General features: G+C 48.4%; 1 protein-coding gene across 4 annotated transcripts in view; it reads left to right on the top strand.

Moving 5' to 3' along the window:
* The window catches only part of TTBK1 (tau tubulin kinase 1), a 111,797-nt gene extending 93,051 nt beyond the window's left edge, over positions 1 to 18,746 (top strand). For 2 of the 4 annotated variants that reach the window (XM_068940838.1, XM_068940839.1), the window contains 3 exons: positions 7,751 to 9,336; positions 10,639 to 11,045; positions 13,270 to 18,746. In XM_068940838.1, the coding sequence (XP_068796939.1) occupies positions 7,751 to 9,336; positions 10,639 to 11,045; positions 13,270 to 13,457 (2,181 nt within the window). In that variant the 3' untranslated portion in view covers positions 13,458 to 18,746. Of the gene's footprint in view, positions 1 to 7,750; positions 9,337 to 10,638 lie in introns of all 4 variants that reach the window. The other 2 variants (XR_011140622.1, XM_068940840.1) reach the window with 2 other exon arrangements.
* The last annotated feature ends 831 nt before the right edge of the window (positions 18,747 to 19,577 follow it).

A 19,577-nucleotide genomic window follows, 5' to 3' on the forward strand; every position in this document is an offset into this window, starting at 1 on the left:
GTTACAGAGAAGACTGGACTACAGCTCTTGCAGTCTGTTTGCCATCTGCATCTCTCAGGACTAAGGCATCTTCCCATTCCTAATGGAGTGATTAAAGTCATGTTGGGAACTTGATTTCTGCTTCTTGGACTTTCCAGCTCCCATGAAGAATCTCAGGGACCAGCATATCCTTCCTTTGCATTACCTTGTGTCACCTGTTACACTTCCGTTGCTGCTAAGCAGGAGAGAGTCCAAACCATATTTAACCATCGGTATTCAATTAGAAAGTGAACGTGGGTTTCTTTAGTCATGTCTATGGAGAGGAGACCAAAGCGTAGGTAACTTGTTGTACTTTGTGGTTTGTCTGAGAAACGTCATCTGCTGGGACTGGAGTTTGCTTGAAGCAGTGGACCTCAGGAAGGTCCCCTACATGCAGGCCTCCAGCATTAGGAGGCACAGCAGAAGGACTTCCTCGAGTCACCTGGAAGTCCCCGTCAATTGCTAGGACAGAAGTTGTTGAAGAAGGTGTGGAAGCTCATCTCAGGGGGAGGGCAGCAGGGAGATGGAGGGGAAGCAGCCTGCTGTAGCTTTAAAGGTGGTACTGAGTAGGGAGTGGTTTGGAAGGACATAGTTCACTAACGGGGTCCAAAGCTTGTTTTCCCTGAGTCTTTTTATTCTTCCTGTATGTAATCCCTTTAGAGCCTAAGGTACACCCCTTTTTGTACTGCAATAACACTGTATTATATGCTTGCACTAGTTCTTCTGGCACACTGAGCATGCAAGACCAATTTAAAGCTTTTTTCAGAAGAAAAACACTGTATTATTGTGTATATAAAAATACTGAGAGAGAATTTGAATTCTATCTCCTGTATAAAAGCATGCACTGATTACCTGTATGTAGACCACGCTGTAAATGCTGCAGAGTACTGTAAAATCCTACACTTGAAATCACAATGAACAGGCAATGTCATCAAAAACAAACAAAACAGAAGCTGTGCAATGGATTTTGTGCCTTTTTTAAATCCATGTATGTTAATCCAGACAATCGGGGAAAAAGAAGAAAAGCTTGTATACTACCAAAACCTTATTAAAGAATCAAAGGCAGCACCTTGGTGATGGCTGGGTTTTTTGTTTCTTTTCTTGCTCTGTTTTATGTGCTCCCTTTGCTTTCCGGCTCTGGGAAGGTATGTCTTCTGTGGAGCCTGCTCATCCTTGGGTACATGGGAACCTACTGCAGGGAGATGGAGGAGCTCTGGTAGAACAGGGGGCAGTTAATTAGCATTTACTAATGAGATAAATGAGAATTGGCAGGTGATCAGTTAAGACTGGGCTGGGAATGGAAACAACGTACCGTGATGGTTAGAGATGCGTTTCACACACATTGGGTGGGCCACACTGTGAGTTCAGTTTATGTAAATTTAGGCCAGCACTGATTTCACTGACTTTAATCCTGTCATATCACAGCAACAGGTTACAGCTAACCCTAATTTTTGCAAGTTTTTGGAGCTCTGGCTTGATGGTTACCAGCATCCAAACTGGTTAGACCTAGGCTAGTACAATTAAGCATCCAGAAACACAGCAGAAACAGTTTCTCACATGGCTCTCAGCTTCAATGCTGGGCATCTTCCCCTGGCTGGCAGTGCAGCATGCATGGGCAGGATGGATGGCTTTCTCCCATCGGATATTTTAGAAGGCTCCTAAGAACAGCAGATAAACTTCCAGCCCCTCCACCCCCTGAAAGCCCAGGGAGATGTGTGCAAGGGCATGGCAGATCTGTAATAAAGTTCTTCTCTGTAAGCCTGGGCTGCACGATGGAGCAAACCATGCCGTTGCTCTCACTAGTGACTCCCGTTTGAAAGCAGTTTGTGCTGTAGAACGGCCTGCGGTTCAATCGTGGTCACTGTTACCGGTCTGGGATCAGGTTGTTAGAGAAAACGTGGTGATAGGCTCTGTCTGCTTTGGTATGAAGTGCACACTTATTAATCCAGTGTTTTTCTGAAGGTTACTGGAGAAGCAGGCTGCGGGGAGCGGGCTCATGTAAGTGCCCTGGTACCTGTGGAAAGAGTGATGAAAAATGTCCCCCTTGCAGGCCTTAACTCCTTGAAGGCAGAGTGTCATTGGTGCAGAAATGTGGCAGACGCGGAGAAATAGCTAGGATTAGGCTGTGGTCTCTGGCTTACCGGGTAGTACAGTGCGTGAGTCCTTTTTTTTCTCCTGGGAACTGTATGGTTATTGAGTCCTTCTGACACTGCCTCTAGCAGGGGCTGCAACTTTTCTGCTCTGTGATAAATGGCTCACAGTGGGTTCTTTTGGTCTGCCTTTATGAGCCTGTTGGTGTGTGGCTTTGCATGTGGCAGCGCGCTGCTCTGTCAAACATTGCGGAAGGCCACGCTGCTAGAGTGGTAACCATGATCTAGAACATAGTCTGGAACAGAACGGCTGCTGTAGATCCAGGAGATGCTGCACCTGCTGTTCTTAGGGGTTAGGACTAATTTAAGACAAATGTTGTGTTGTTTTTTCCCATACCTGTTGTTTTGGCAAATGATTGCACTTAAACCACTTAAAACCAAGAGATGGGAGGACAAAAAAGCCCCCAAAATCCTGCATGCTAAGGGAAAATTGATGATGCTCACACAGGGAACTGCTGCCTTTCCCCCCATGTCTCTGCAGTCCGGAGTGGTGCAGAGCTGTTCGGCACCCTGGGAGGGCCATGCCACAGATTGCTTTGTTGTGGGGACGTAAGCAGAGGGAAGCCATAGAGCCTTTTCTCTATGCCCTTATGATTCCTGTGATCACCAGAAAGCAATAGAGGCCAAACGGACACCGCCATCGCCCTTCGTTGTTGCAGAGACCTGGGCAGAGCGTGTTTGCCTTTGCACGGGGCAAGGACATATATGAGCACGTTAACAAACTGGGTATCAGTACTGCTTCTAAACCCACCAGGGCGAGTCTGCTCTCTACTGCTGGCCTGAGAAGAATGTCTCTGTCTATGTTTCCACTTAGGAAAGGACCTGGGAGCTTCTAATGCATGTTAGTAAATTTGCCATAGCCAAGTGAAGACTGCGTCTTTGCTGATTTTTGCAGGATTTGCAGTTCCTGAGCTGCAGGAAGTTAGCGCTGCTTGTATTTGGTGATGTAAGTCTCTCCGGAGGTATCCCAGTGCCAGTGATTCTGCTAATTTGAAACCTCACTGTTTTGCAATAAAGACAAAGGCTCACTCTCTGTTTAGCTGCAGGGGCAGAGATGGACTTGAAAGGGCTGATTTCTGCCTCTGCAAATAGGTGCAGGTAGATCTTTTTCTCTCCTGGTTCTCCCGCTCTGTATTTGAAACCCTGGCCTCTCTGCAAAGCAGGGGTATTTGTAACCCCCCCAGTGCATATTGTTACCCAAAATACTAACTAGCCAAATGCCATTTAAATGCCATAGAGTTTTATGGAGAGAGAGAGAGTTAAAGAGATTCTTTGGGAAATGCACACACTCAGCCACACGTGTATACTTATGCTGCCATACAGGTTCCTGGACAACTGGCTGACAAGTCAAAGTAGGATCAGGATTGAAGATCTGAGTCCAAGCAGGTGGGAGAAACGGTTCACTGTGACGGTGATGAGCAACGGGTCTTCTGAGAAAGAGAGCATCACAGGCAGAGATCAGAGCTTGCTGGAGGACAAGCAGGTCCTTTTGCCCTAGAGTCAGCCAGCTCCAGCACAGCTCTGCTCATTCACAGGCTTGATAGCTTTCTACAGTCGAGTGGCTGGCTCAGCTCATAGCAGAGTTCCTGCTTTTTCTCAAGCTGATGACACAGCCAGTTCTTTCAAGCCAGGCACCTGTGAAGAATAAAGACCAATGCAAAGCCCTGCAGCTCGGATGGATAGACCCCAATACAACAGGACAGTCCCTGCTCCAGCTAGCTGGCAGCAGCTCTGCAGAACCTCTGCAGGAGAGGACCTGGGGGGTCCTGAGGAACAGCAAGTGGAACGGGAGCCAGCAGTTTGCCCTGGCAGCAAAAAAGGCCAACCTCATCCTGGCCTGTATTAGCTAGAGTGCAAGCAGTAGGGTGAGGGAAGTGGTTATTTCCCTTTATTAGGCACTTGCAAGATGTCATTTAGAGTACTATCTAGTTTGGGGCTCCTCAGTACAAGATCTTGACATACTGGAGTGAGCCTGGTAGAGGGCCACCAAGACGATTAGGCGCCGGAAGCATAAGGCATAGTAGGAGAGGCTGAGAGCTGGGTTTGTTCAGCCTTAAAAAGAGAAGGATCGGAACAGGATCTTATTTCTTCCGTGAACTACCGGGGGAGAGGATGATGCCAGACTCTTCTCAGATGTGCACACTGAAAGGATGAGATGCAATGGATACAAGCTACTGAAAGGAAATTTAAATATAGGAATTAGATATAAAGAAAAACTTTTTCACCATGAAAATGGTCAGACACGAGGACAGGAGCCCAAAGAGCTTGTGGGATGTCCATCCTCGGAGATACTCAAACTGAGCTGGACAAGGTTCTGAGCATCCAGCTCTAAGTTGGTCCTGCTTTGAGTGGTGGTTGGATCAGAGACATCCAGCAGTTTCTCACACCTATGTTATTCTACAGTTTCATGGTTCTGAGATAAAGACTAAATCACTCTACTCCTGATCTTCCGGTATCTTCCCACAGTTCATCCCCATTGGTACAGCAGAGCAGAAAAGTTTTTCTATAGCCATTGTGGAAGAATCCTGGAGCAGCTGAGGGCACTGTGCTAAAAAAGACAAATGATGTGCCCCAAGAGAGTGGCATGGACACATACTTCTCTAGTCGGGGGGAGGAGGGGGCTAAACTGGAACGGCTTGTTGAGCAGTGTGGCTGCTTGCAGCTAGCTGCTGGCATATTAACTCAGCAGTGAAGATAGTCTCAGACTTTGATGCCCTGGGACTGTCTTTCTTGTTAATACTTTCAGGTGATGATGGCAGTGAAGGTAAGAAAATGTGTGTTAAAATAATATTTGACCTAAGTGTCTTTTCAGTAAAGTTTCTTTCAGTTGGGTTTGTGGATAACTTCTGCCTTCCTTTTTTGTTTTTGTTTTTTTGGCTATTTATGCTCTTTGTATTCTCTCCTTGGTGCATTTACAGTGGCAAAACATTCAGAGTCTCAGGCTGCTTTGAGGAATGTGTTATGCGAAATTTGGGGTAGTGCAGGCAGGAGGTTAAACAGTCCAAGTCTCCCATAGGTGGGTATAAGCCAAGCAACCACTGTTGTGCTTAGGGTGCAGTATCCGGACAGAGAAATAGCAAATCCACAGGGGAAACAGAGTGACAGACAGAAAGGCAGTTCATGTGCTAAATACCACAAGGAATTTGTACAGCCAGACATGGGATTACATGGAGGTTAGTGAGATGCCTGCAGCGTGGCTCAACAACGTCAAAGGGGAACTAGAGCAAAAGAGGGAGAAAACTGTAATTTATATTACAGCTGTTTAGGAAAGAGGGGTCTCTGGAGACAGGACTGAGGACACTAAAACAGTCTGCCAACTGTGTGCACACTGGATGTGCCGAGGTTGTGATGTTGCTGCAGAGCCGTTGGGATATATGCTACGAACAGAGGATGAGATGAACATCAAAAGATTCTAGACTGAAAAGATGTAAACGGAGTACTGTGGGTTACTGAGAAGAAATGGCAGCTAGAAAGGGAAGGAGACATGATCAGCAGCAGAGGCAAGGTCATCATGAAGCCAGACAAGATGCCAAGGCTGAGTCATTAGCATCTAGGTCTTACACCTGGTGGTTCCAGCCAACAGTGGAGCCCTGCTGGCAGGAGGGACTGCGGAGTACTGCAGCCATATCTCTGGCCTAAATAGGATGTACATTGCAGGACTGGATTCAGTTCTCCTTTTATCAGAAAGCAGGTGGGATGACAAAAGCTCCTAAGAGTGAAGGAGGAAATTTGAAGGTTTACATATGAGTTTGAGCAGCCTGGAAAAGAGAAAACAGTGGTCCTCTGACTGTACCACCAACTACAGCATCTAGGAAACGGAGTGAAGTAGAGCAGCAGGTGAAATGTTGTTGCCGATGGGGTATCTTTTCAGTGGGGAGCTCAGTGCAATGCAAAGTGTTGGTCAAGGCTTCTTTGTTAAGGTTCAGTCCCACAGCTAGGGAATTGCACCTGTTTGATCAGTGCTCCAGGGGCAGCGGTGTCGGTATTGTGGTATTTTTATTGGGAAAGCCAAATCCAGCCAAGAAGCTGTATATAATCTTGGGCTGCCAGATAGACTAATTTCCAAGAAATGCCTGAGGGAGGAAGCCAGGTGGGTAATTTCCTTTGCAAAGGGCAGTAAGTCCATGTTATCAGTCCAAACTGCAGGTCTGTCATCCTGATGCAAAAGGTAGAGTGGGTCAGCGGAAGCTCAGATGAGGCTGATATATGGCCATCCTCAGAGCCTGGTTCCGGCTTGATGAAAGAAGAAGCTAAGCTTTGGACTGCAGAGGTATTTTAATTTATACCGGAGAAAAATGAAGACAGTCACAGGCAGGCTTTATTAATGGGAAAGGAGAAATGAGGAATACGCTTTTCAAGAACAAAGCAATCAAAATACAGATGAGCCCAGGAGTCCTGAGAAAGGTGTGTCATCTGCAACACTGGAGGAAACCCGATCACTGTATGTTTAACAGCTTGGAACAAGTTCATTTGAAATTTCTCTGTTATATGTGAGCATGAAGAGCTTGTATTTTTCAGGCATACTTAGGGCAGATTTCCAGCAGAATTAGAAACTTGGTTGCTGGACGGAAAAGCTATGAGGGTTATTCTCCACTAGAGACAAAAATAACTCTTTGCCCATAGTCAGTTGAATGTACTAGCTATTGACGCTCGGTAGCACCCATGGTAAAATGGGTACTTGGTGGGTTGTATAATCTAAACATCCTCTGAGTCTGTAAAATGTCACTTGAAAAGCAGATATCTGGAGCCCTTCTCTTTGTAATTAGAACCTTCCAAAGGTGACACGTGATGCATTATCATCTGCTTGAGTTTGGGGAGAGGCTGGCATTTCCCAGCCTTCTTAACTGAAGGGTTGACCTACATGGTTTTTTTTTTTTTTTTAATTCATTCGGTGAAGTGTTTCTACTGTGGTTTTCATTTACAACCCATTGTGAATTAGGTTAACTGTGATGGTCATTTGCTATTTATTTTGCCCCTCTTTTGCTTGTTTGGTCAAATGTGTGCATACGTATGAACACATGGCTGCCTTTCTATCGCTGTTATTTGCAATCATTTCACAGCCTGCTTCTGAAGTCCTATGGGCAGCCTCTGTGCCACAGACCACTAGAGAAACACTGCTCCCAGCAGTAGTTCTGAAAGACCAGGAGTTCTTCTGTCCTTCCGTTGCTCTAATGGTTGGACACGCTAGAGGCTAATAAAGATACTTTCAATGTCAGCATTCGTGAGTTCCGTAATGATCATATTAGTGCAGGACCAGGGAAACAACAAGGAGTAAAACCCATAGAAAACAAAAAAAATAACCAAAGAAATGTTTGCAAACAGCTCTTTTAGGTCTAGGTTAAGAACTGCTAACAAAGAAACTCCTCTGGCAGGTTCTTTGCCTTTGTTGATAAGTGTCTTTGTGAATCTCTTCCTAAGATTGGTACTGATCAAGTGATTGAGTGATCGCTGCTCAGATGGGTGTTCTGGGGGAGTGATGGTCTAGATGTTTTCCACAGGTGCTTCCCACCGCTGTTCATATCTTTGCCAATGCTGTGTCTGAATACTAACTGTTTTCTTTTGTCATATCGTTCTTTTTACAGTCATATACACTGAAGTCATTTGAAATGAATGGTCTGCCCAAGGCAGTGCCTTTAAGTTTGCCTTATCAAGACTTCAAAAAAGATGTGTCAGACTACTGGGAAAAGCCTAAGGTACCCCAGCGGATAAAGAAAGTTGACTTCTCAAATGTTGTCTTGACTGCTCCTTGCAAACCCCTTGAACCTCAACTTGAAATGAATGGGAAAGACGAGGAAGAAGAAGAGGAGGAAGAAGAAGAAGAGGAAGAAGAGGAGGAGGAGGAGGCAGGGGACGAGATTGATATGCACAGCGGCTCCAGCAGTGACATGAGTCAAAAAAGCACAGAGCGCAGCCAGGAATGCGCGCCATCCACGCTCCTGGCCGATGACCAGAAGGGATCCAAGGGTCGAGCTTCCACTGCTGATGGGGATCTGGAACTGGAGGAGGGCTCAAAAACACTAGTGTTGTTTTCACCAGGTGATCTGAAAAAGTCTCCGGTGACCACAGACGTGGCTCCAGAGGTTGATCTGGGGACTCTTGCTGCCCTCACACCTCAGAGCGAGCGGCCACAGCCTATGGGTAGCCAGTTAGATGTATCCGAGCCAGGGACCTTGTCCTCTGTCCTTAAATCTGAACCAAAGCCTCCTATGGCAGTGGCTACAACTTCCTCCCCTTTCACCAAAGTTGAGCGCACATTTGTTCATATTGCTGAAAAGACCCACTTAAATGTCATGTCTTCCAGTGGGCAGCTGATGAGGCATGAGGAATACTGCCCTCCTGGTCCGTTTGAAGAGATCATTATTGAAGAAGAGATGGAGGAAAACCTGGTGCTGGTAGAGAATGGAAGCATGCATTCAGGGCTAGAAGGGGCAGAGACAGAAAGCTGTGCACTCTCAGCTAATCACATTGGAATCACCTCAGAGACAGTAGGGGAACAGGTAGCCCTTCCCAGTGGCGTTGCAAAGCCTCCTGAGGACAAGTTGGAGCTCTCTGACAAAGCAGCGCTCTCACTAGATTTGGAAGAGCCTGGCAAGATGGTTGCAAGAGAGCCTGACCTTGAGAAGACAATACCCATAACAGAACACCTTAAACAAGCAGAAACCCTCCTTGACACACCACAGCAGCGCCCCAGGAGACCTCTGGGATCCAGGTACAGGAGTCGGATACCCATTTTGTTCTCTGAGGAGGACACTGGCTCAGACCTTTCAACTTCACTCTCAGCCAAAGAGAGGCTTTATAAGAGGGCAAAGCAACCTGATTTGGCTCGCCTAGTGATGGAGAAGAGGCAAAACCGTCTCCTTAGGCTGGCCTCAGGGGCCTCCTCCTCAGCATCCTCCAGTGATGAGAGGCGGCGGGCTTCAGAAACCCTTTCAGCCACTGGTTCTGAGGAGGATACCCATGACTCTGATGACTCCATCCCAAGAAAGGCAGGGAAGGAGAAGGCTGCCCTCCTGAGAAAAGAAGAGAAACACATAAGCACAAAGAGCAGAATCCCTCGGCCCATCGCACCGGTGAAAACACCGCTAGAGACAATGAGGTCTGAGAGCTCCATGGCTGTTGCCATGCCAGTGCTCTGTAGCTCCCTGCAAGATGCAGCTGCTGCCTACAGGTAAGGCCAAAACTCTGAGCAACACAAAATGCTAGACTTGTTGAGGAATCATAGCGAAGGCTTTGCTCACCTGTCTTGTTTCCTGTAATCATTTCAGCTCACCTGTGTGTGAAATACATTTCTCCCCGACTTCTTTAGCTCGGTCTGGCCAAAGGGTCAAGTACCACTTCGTTTACCCTGCCTTTGGGGCCCTCTTCCTTCCATGATCTTTTGGTTTGAGGCTGCTAATAGCAGATCCTTCCTGTGTTCACTTGGAGTTCTGCAGCATGATTGGCGTGGCCCTGACTCTCTAGGGAGAGCTGGCCTGGCTATCGCAATTAGAGCTGCAAGGGCCAAGAGTTCACGAGTGACTCCTGAATTTCCAGTGAAGAGTACAGTCTGTTTTGAGGTCTGCTTCTGTGCACTTGTGAGAGATATCTTTCAGGAAGCAGAACCAGGAATGACAGATATGCCTCAACCTTCTCTGAGTTATGCAGCTGTGGCACCAAGAGGCCTCAGCAGAGCTGGTACCCCTGTGCTGACAGTCACACTGTGTATAATAGATGCTCTGAAATGCTGATTGCCTCAGAAGATGACCAGCCCGCAAAAAGCTCGAGAGAGGGAGATGCACACACAAACAGGCAGTGGCAGTGATCTGGGACAATGTGGGCCACCTTCAGATGGTTTAAATTCCATTCATGTCCCTGTGCCTGGCTCTTTTCAGAGGTGTCTGTCTCTCTGTTCGATAAGCATAGGGATGTAGGTGGAGCTGGGCCTTCTGAATTCAGCCTTTCCCTGTGCGCAGCAGGGTCTGACTTTCTGCCTGTCCTTGTGGCTGGACATTCAGTCCAGGAGCAGAATTGCTGCTGTGATCCTGCCACAGGTCCAGCAAATGCTGCTCTCTCGAGACATGAGGTAAAAGGAGGTGGCCTCTTTGGGTTGGTTTATTTACCAGCAGAGAGATAATCAGAGGCCAAGCGGTGCAACCTGGCTTGTGCCCACATATCCAGACTGTATCTCCTGCCTTGAAAGAGGCGAATGCACCCATACTGCATGTTGAGAAGAGTGTCAGATACGTGCTACCTGCCTAACCAGGCCTGGCATTTTCCCAGAGGGTGCTGGTTGTTAAACATTTGTTGTTTAACAGCAGTGATGATTACAGGATGGTGCCCAAGCTAGTGCATATGTTCCAAACATATCTCTTGCTGTCCTAGAGCTGGAGGCGCCTTGCGACTGCCCGGCAGCATTCACGCCAATGCTACCAGTAGCCCGTAGCCCAGTGCAGCAATTACTCTTTATCCTCCCTCTTCTCTTTCCCTGCAGGCTTCAGGCGCAGAGACCAGCTGGAAGTATCCCCAGTGACTCCCGAACAACACAGATACAAAGCCGGCTTCCTCCTTCACCGAGTTCCACTGCTCTTCCTCCACGAAGCAGCTCACGGAGGTCTAGTTGTGCACCCCCTCGAAGTCCTGTCCTTCCTCCAAGAAACCCCAGTGCTTCCCCTAGAAGCCAGTTACTGTCTAGGAGGGAAAGCCCTTCTCCCTGTCGACAACGTAAGCCAGGGACTGCAATTCAGCGAGTTCCACCTTCCCCCCGACCTCAGCCCCAAACTCAGGCCCTGGGGCCGACAGGAGACTCCCTGCCCTCACCCGGTGTGGCCAAAAAAGGACAAAGAGGGAAAACCCAGACTCAGAGTCCAGCAACCAAAGGAAAGCAGGTGTCCCTGGCAAGTAAGGCAGCTGCCAGATAATGATCTTCTTCTGCCAGCCCAATAGACTGGGTAACTTCTGCATATAGTATACACTTGAGATGCTGCAGCACAGCCTTCCATGCGGGAACCACAAGTGCATAGCAGTAGCTGTACTTCAATGCTTCACTCACTCTCACCCCACACTGTCGCGATCAGCTCCCACGGGCCTGAGAGCCTCTGAGCCACGGAGCCTTCTTCAAGGGAAACATCCTGTCCCTGGCTGACGCTTGCTAATGCACAGCACCAAGCAGTGACTCAGGCAGCCTGCCCAGTGCCTGACTCTCCTCCCTCCCTTGGCATTCCCCTCTCTCTGTTAGCAATACCAGTTGCCAATACCGCGCGCTGACCCTGGCTTTGGAAATGGGAGCAGAGATGATGAGAGTGAGGCCTGCTGGGAGGAAGGCTCCTGTCCTTCAGGCAGCTTCCTCTTCCCTCTTTGCTGGTAAAACGCCAACTTTGGCTGCCATGTTTTACCTGAGTGTTGGCTCACCTCCTGCCATCTGCGTGAGCAAGGGATCATCACTAGCTTAGCCAAGAGGAGTATACGTGACCTGAGAGGAGAGGAGCAGGGGAGGGATGGAGGGCGACTCTGCTCGCCCTTCCTGAGGTGTCCCTGCCAGCAGGTCCAGGGAGACAGACAGGCCTTGCTGGATGTTCTCAACTCCTACCTGCTCCAGTATGTCCCACAGAGGAGGGAGCTGGCATTGCTGCTCGGTGACACTGCTGCAGTTTCAGCAGATGCGTGGTATTTAGATGGAAGTAGGGGCTGTGCTGACAGCTTGCTGGAAAATCAAGAGCGCCGGCTTGCTGATGGGGACAGGAGCGCTCTGCAGCTGCTTCTGTCTCAAATAGTGAAGTGTGACCTGTAGAGCCTTCATCTTCCAACAGGGGGTGGGCCCTCTAGACTTGAGTGTGTTTGGTGCCGTGGTTCTGCAGTCCACCAGACGCAGCTCCAGCCTGAAGATGTGAATAGTCACTGGATGCCTTTAGCTCAGGTGCCCCTTGCACCTCAATTCCTTGTTTTATTGTCACGCTCTCGGTGTTTGTGAATTTTGGCACTGTGGCTGAAAGTTCCCCTACACAGCAGGGGGGGAAGTAATTATTCTGTAGTATGCTCAAAAGCTGCTGCTTTGCCAAGAGAAGTTTGCTGGCTCTCCATGAGTATCCTGTTCATCTCTGACCTAGCATACAGCTGGCTGAGTTGGGGAGGTCGAGTTTATTATGTCTTTCTCTTTTTGAGTGCTCAACTCTTCCACCCCCTGCTTGAGCACTAACGATGTGACCATAAGAGAAAGGGCTGTGCTCTTCAAATGACGTTATCAGAGCAGACGCTCAGGCCTCACTTAGAACTAAACACCAACTCTTTAGCTGCCAGACTAATAAGAAAGGCTTGAAAATGTGAAGCAGGAGGACTGACACAGAGATACTTGTCTGACTCTGATGAGCTCTTGAAGTAGTCACAAAATTTCCCCTGTATCTCACAAGGGAAAGCACTCCAGACCCAAATACTCTGGGCTTCACAGCAGTGTTGTGCCTAAAAAAGGCTTTGTAGGAGGCAGAATAAAAATACGGCTTCTCTGTCCACCCATTCCTGCAGCTGCAACTAGCAGCTTCCATAAATAATTGCAGATGATGGAGGAAAATGATGATGGAGGAATCTAGAGAGTAATATACTTGATTCATATGAACATATATATATAGACAGCCACAGTCATGGCCATGGAGTCTGAGGAATCCTGAAGCAGTTCGCATCTAAAGGAACTGTTCTGGAGAGGAGTATGAGAGCTGTGGTGGTGTGGCTAGGAGAACAGTGTATTCCTTGGACATCTGCACAGGGAAATATCTAGAAACAGATGATGGGAATTACCTCTCTCTATACGACAGTATCAGTGTTGTCAATGCTAATAGTTTGTTTCATGTAGGTCAAAGTGTTTTGCATAGAAGTTATTTCCCTTGGTAGAGCAAGAAGCACAGCTTCTAGTCTAAAAACACATCCCAGCCCTCGTCATGGCATAGAAGCACTGGGAACTCTGAGCTTGGGTTGCCGTTTGATGGATTGAGCTGACGTTTCCATCAAAAGAGGCAGTCCCTCCAAGCTCCATCTGCTTTGCTGCACTGTCCCACCTCCCTTGCATTGTGCCAGCTATTTGGTGAAGAGGTTGGAAACACTGATTCAGTGTGAAAACAAACGCTTTGTTTTGCAGGGTCAGTTTGTCAGGCTGGTTCAGCACAGTCTGGTTCAGTTCGTCAGTGTGGATCACACAAACGCTTGCGCCAGAAGTGGGGGAAGAAGAGGACAGATGGTGTGTCCACTTCTTCTGGGGACACCATGACTCCATGTGAGTTTAAAGCGTTGGTCAAAGTACACCCTAAATATGCCCTGCATGTGTAGAAATTAGAAACCAAACACAGATTCTTCCCACAAATAAGAACAGTAATAACAGCCCTATTAATTTGTTCATTTTAGAATGCTCAGTTGGTAAGACATGGTCAGTGAAGCTTTTACCAGGCCTTCCATCCAGGTCTTGTATGCACAAGCCAAAAAAAAGATATTGAAATAGCTTGAGAAGAGAGCTACAAGACTGTTTACACAATTGGCAAACCTGCCTCATCATGGGAGGCTAATGAAGCACAATCAAGGTATTTCTTCAAGGGAAGGTTTAGAAGAGAGTTGTCTGTGCTCCAGAAGAACCAGTATGGGGAAGGAAGCGCCCAGAACACGGTTCTTCAATCTAGCAGATGAAGCAGGGAAGACTGAGTAGCTGAGAACAACAGATGGAGAGGTTCAGGTTAAGGAACTGGGTAGATTTTTTTAGCTATGCAGCAAATAAGAAAGAGCCCTCACATTTCTTGTGAGAGGTTTCCCTGGATATTTGGTTTTCTGAGAAACCTGGTGTCTGCTTCTAAGACATCTTCCTGCCGTAACCCAACCAGATAGTAGGCAGGGTGCTGGTGACACCAAGGTACCTTCTCTCTGGTGTGATGTGGTAGATCCGAGTGTCTAAGATTCATGAGCCTGCAAGACACATGCCAAAGTTGTCACATGGTGGAAAGCCACCGCTCAGGTCCCACAGAGTTCAGAAAGCCAGTGAAAGATTTCCAGGGCAGAAAATACCAGCCTTTCCCCAGGTGCCCTGTTGTTTGATAGGGCTGGGCTGAGGCTGCAGCTGGTTCCACAGCGATCTGGGAGAGCTGCCATCAGCCATCCTTCCATGTGGTCATGCTGCCAGCTGCCCTGCGCCAGCACAGCCCTGTTTGCCAGCTGCATGAGACTGCCCTGACATGGAGGGGAGCAGGACAGTGTTTCAATGACATGGTACTTCCCCTGGTCATTTTGGATGAGAGGGCTGCACCGTCAGCTCTGAGGGCAGTAAAAGTTGTCTCACTGCAGCAATGCCTTCCCCCCAGATACCCTCAGCAGGAGCTGCTGGATGCTGTCACTGAAAGGTTTCAAAGGTTTCAAATTCCTGCAAGGCCTGCCTGTCCCTGCGTGTCCCACAGATTTGGAGCTCTGGACCTGTTCCCGGTGGCAGGTGATGCTGTGATCCTGGCTGAACATCACAGATGAAGTGTTTCACATTGCCTCTTTCATTCCTTCACCAAAATTATTTTTACAGGATCCCCAGCGCTGGGCTTTTCCAGTCAAGTGGATAAAAAGAATTTGCTACCCACAGGAGCATGCTGTCTAACAAGAGAAGATCCACATAGTCATGTTTTACTAGCAAAGCCAGTCACACTGTGTTGCATGACCTAGTATGTTCTCAAGCCCTCTGTTAGCAGCCGGAGTACTGCAGGAGGGCCAGTGGTGGCTTGCTCCATGGCACAAGCGTCAGGAGGGAGATTTGGTGAAGGCTCTGCGATGCAGATGCTGCTCTGGATCTCTTCCCTCGCTCTGATTTTCAAGGTTCTGTCCTTTGGTTGCTCAAGAGTGAGCGTAGTCCCAGGGGACACTCATCGCGGGGGTGCTCAGTGCACACTAGTTGCAGAAGCTCCTTGTCCTCTTGTGTGGCTATCTGTAGGGGTTTCTGGCATGCAGCTAGAGCTGGCAGTGACATTTCCTGCTAATGTCACTATAAAAACTGCCCTGCAAGAGGGTCAGCAGCTCATCCGTGTCCTGTCTTCTGCCCCATCCCACAAGGAGCCTGGGAGGGCACCTGTCATATCTGGGGCAAACATGGGAGACTGTGTTTAGCGGCAGGTCTGCCTTATTAGGGAGAAGTTAGGTCCTTGAGGGGTAGGGCAGAAGAGCCAGTCTTTCTCTGGCATGGCAGGACGTGAGGGGGGTGTCACATCCCAGAAAGGCAAGAGAAGCAAGCCCATGGTGCATGGCTCTGTCAAGCCCTGAGGACACACAGGGGTGCTCAGACACTGCTTTTGGAGAGGGGCATTGTTCTTGCAGTGAAGGTGGAGAAGATGGTTAGGAAGAATAAAGAAAAGTGTTGGGGTGGGGGTGGGGGTAGGAGATGCAGACTCCCGAGCAGCAGACCCTTTTCCATGTTAGCGAGGACTTCTGAGAACAGCCTGATACCATGTGATTCCCACTTGGTGAGTTTGCTGCAAGATCTGTCCTGGCCAGCTGCGCATGGTTGTGCTTTTGTGTATTTTGAGAGCAGACCTGGAACAGCCTGCCACTGTGCGTGTGTTTGAGTGTGTATATTTGCATGGGCAGTGGGAACGGATAGGATTTCTTCTGGGATATGCCCAGAGTCCAGCACTGTGGGGTCCTGTGCCTGTGTTGGAAGCAAGAGCGTCTTGGAGACTGTCTGACATCATGAGATTTAGTAAATGCTCTGCTAAGCGTTTTGCTTTGCTGGGGTCTTTGAAAATCCTGCCTGCTTTCTCATCTGCCAGCTGAGAAGATGGGATGCTGGCTGGTTGCCTGGCCAGGAGATGTTTGCAAAGAAACTGGGATATGGGAGAATGAGCGAAGTGGTGAACCAGGAAGACAGTTCTCAACACTAAGCCGGTGTGATGGACAGGTTATATGAGTGGAGGGAGCAAAAAGATTAATGGTGCTGGACAGGCTTATGCCATGGAGGGACCTGAACATATGGCAGGAGATGCTTTACTGATTCATCTGGTTGGCAGCGCATACACTCCTGCTTGTCTTGGTGCAAAAGGTGTCTCGGTAGCAGACATTTCTGAGTCAGTTGTGCTTGGAATTTGTGAGTGGCAGGAGGCTTTGCTTGGCCTTTATAGGTAAAGAATATTATAATATATATATTATTATAACATAATATAATATAAGTAGTGCCCATTATATGTAGTGGCTAAAGGTTGAAAAGGAGCCTGCTACCTTCAAAGTGCCCTGATGCTATGCGATGCCTGATCTGTGCAGGAATGACTGCCTTGTGCGGTGCATGTGAATGGAGGAACAGTACACCCGTCTACCAAAGTGCATGCCGACCGTGAGGCCGCACTCACCAGAGCATGAAACCGGGGCCAAAACAAGATGACTTGGATAACTGGCGGCAATTGTGCTTGCCTCCAGAGCTGTAATAACCAGTCGACTGGCACACATCTCCGCGTGGCATGTGTCTGGGTCGGAAGACTCTTTGCTCAGGTGGTTGCCCTTTACTGACACAAGTCTGGTTGTGTACTAGTGAAACGTTTTGATCCAAAGCAAGTTGGGTTAGGGGCAAGAAAATCTTTGATGATGTTTCTCCTTTCCAACACACAGGTATTTTCTCAGTGTAGATCCTCTATAAGAAGGTGGCTAAGTATCTATTTATAGCCTGACCAGCTCCGGTAGCAGCTCGTTGGTCCCTTAGCACATTTCTTTCCTCTCTGTATAGTTTCCTGATCCCTGGCATGATCCCGTCAGTGTTTCGTGTGCACAGACATCGATGCCTACCGAAGGTCTTGCCCCACACATCAGTCGACTGTGGTTAAGTTACTCTTGTTTCAGTGAACACAGTAAAAGTCCCTTTGTGGATGTGGTGAGTTTTGTTTCAAATGAGTTTCTTCTGGCTTCACTGAAAGGCGTCCGTGTTCGAACTGTGACGGGCTGGTGTTACAAAGCACACGGGCACCAGCCAAGAGTTTGCAACCAGCTTTGATTGCATCTGTTTGCCAGCTACGCCGACAGCTGCACGAGAGCGAGCGAGCTTGGGTTTCTGTTCAACTCCTGTTGCCTCGTGGTGTGTGTTGTACTAATTGTGTGGGGAGGGGGCATGTGGACTGACCATTTGCTGGCCCCCAAGGTTCTCTGCAGCACCCTGAGTGGGGTTTTTTTTTTTTTCTTTTCTCTTTTTCAGCCTGTTGCTGAGCTTTGTGGGGCTGGGATTATGCTGTTAGTAACGGCAGAGTCAGATGATGTAAAGATAGGTTGGCAGCATCTCCATGAGCTTTGGTGGTTGCATCTTTGTCAGGCCAGGGATTAGCTCACTTGTAGGCTGTGGTGAAGGGCACAGCCAGGATCCCATGAAACTGGCCCAGACAGGTCTAGCCACCAAAAGCAATTTACCATAACTCTCCAATCCCCTTGTTCTTAATTTCCCTCCTCTAGCAAATTCTCTCCAGAAGGTCGATGTTTATGCCCTGCGGGTTGGTCCCTCCTGGATTTCTGCCAAGGGTGAGGCAGACTTGGCCCCCAACGTATGCAGCAGCTGCATCATGCTGGCTAGCGCTCTGGGTTACAAGGGTCACACTTATTTCTGAACACACATTTTTCTGAAAACAGGTTTAAGGTATGCATTGGTGCCCTCTGCTAGAAGGAGGAAGGGAGCTACCACAGCAAAGCCACAGGTGGGTTCTCACTAGGAACCGAGGTGAGAACGCCTCCTATCCTTAGCTTTGAAACCAGAGGTGGCTCCAAAGGCAAGATCTCCACTTTGGTGAGGGTACTGTTTTGTTGGTATGCACACAGGGCTTGCCGGTACATGCTCTTGCTCTAGGTTGCCTTGTATTGCCACCGCCCTGAGTGCAAAGAGATCTGAAGCGTTGTCACTGAAGGAGGCAGGGGTTGATGTTTCCTCGGTGCTTAGGTTGACAGCTGCTGTGGGTGCTAAGGCAGTGGCTCATGTACTGGCGTGTGAAGAGCTCTGCAGGACATGGGGGGGTCAGGAGAGGAGTCCGAGCGTAACAGTACGTATGAAAGCCAGCGTCAATGACACGGCCGTGTTGCGGGACCTGGGCTGCTGCTTCTCCGGAAAGGTATTAGAGCTGGAAACGCAGATAGTTCTGTATATCTCCTTTTAACACAATAGCATGTGGCTCTACACTCAGACGTTGTACCTGGCACACCGGTATTTGTTTCCTGTGTCTCTGACTTGGTCCGACAAAGGTTTTAGGCCTGGAGACAGGACTCTCACTCCTTTGGTACTGCCTGCCTGGAAATGCGACTGGGTCCCAAGGCTAAATCTCTCTCCGTATCTTCTTTGCATTCTTTAGGAAAGCAGCTCTAGAATGTTTACACACTGCAAACCGAATGTACAACTCCGACCAAGGAACCAAAATCGGGTTCAACTGCATGGCAAATTTCTTGGCCATAAAGTCTGGCATGCATCACAGAGGCCCTGTCTGTGTACAGATCCACCTGGCATTTGTCATAATCTCAGATCATGTCTTAAAAAAATATATGATGATGCCATTTTTTGTTCATACCGGACACAGCTGTCATTAGATTTGTTATTAAAAGGGGATTCTTGATCATGCCATTAAAAGCCTGTCTACCTTTTCATTGGAGTCTTCTCCCGTTTATTGGTGTCGCCATGTGAGGCAGAAATACCACGTGAATTGTTGGTGAGGGGTCTTTGTTACAGTTGTGCCTGGTTTTCATTCCAGCTGTGTGGCAGCTATGGTCCCTCTTTTCTTCGCCCTCTGATGCCTCCTGCAGAGCTGCACTTGTGGCATCCCAGGTTGCAATAAAATCGTGTGGTTCTTTTCCTTCCAGTAAGCAGTGTCTCCCCAGATTTATCTTCTCCTGGGCACTCAGCATTACGCCATCTTCCCAGTCAGGGCCCTTTTTCCCTTGCCTATATTTTCATTCCTTAGCTGCCCGTTCACCCATGTTTTATTGATTCCTCCGAGCCTGCCTGCTCCCTTCCAGACTGATCTCTTCCCATAACGGAGGTGCCCTGCCTCTACCAATTCGTAACAGCCCAGTATGTCTTGCTCCCTGTTTTGACAACACTGTTAAACGGAGCAAGGCAGGGTAGTGGCATGGGAAGAAGGAGGGCATCAAGGACAACGATGAACCAGCAGGTAAGGACAGCGGGAAGAAACAGATGTGTGACTGCCAGGGGCCTTTGGCTTTCCATCTCAGATACATTCAGAAGCTGCAGTCAACTCTAGCAAAGACAGGCAAGAAGTCATGTGGGACTACAGAGCCAACCATAGAAAAAGTTTAGCTCTTACTCATTCCAGAACTGCAGATGAAGAAGGAGATAGTTCATCCACATTCCTTCCGAGGGATGCTTATCTATCCACACTCCTTCAGAGGCTGCCTATGGCAGCAAGTAAAATAGCAAAAAAGACTAGAAATGAAAGAAGCAAAGCAGCAGAGGAAAGG

This window comes from Struthio camelus, chromosome 3 (genome assembly GCF_040807025.1).
Source record: "Struthio camelus isolate bStrCam1 chromosome 3, bStrCam1.hap1, whole genome shotgun sequence".
NCBI classification, from domain to species: Eukaryota; Metazoa; Chordata; class Aves; order Struthioniformes; family Struthionidae; genus Struthio; species Struthio camelus.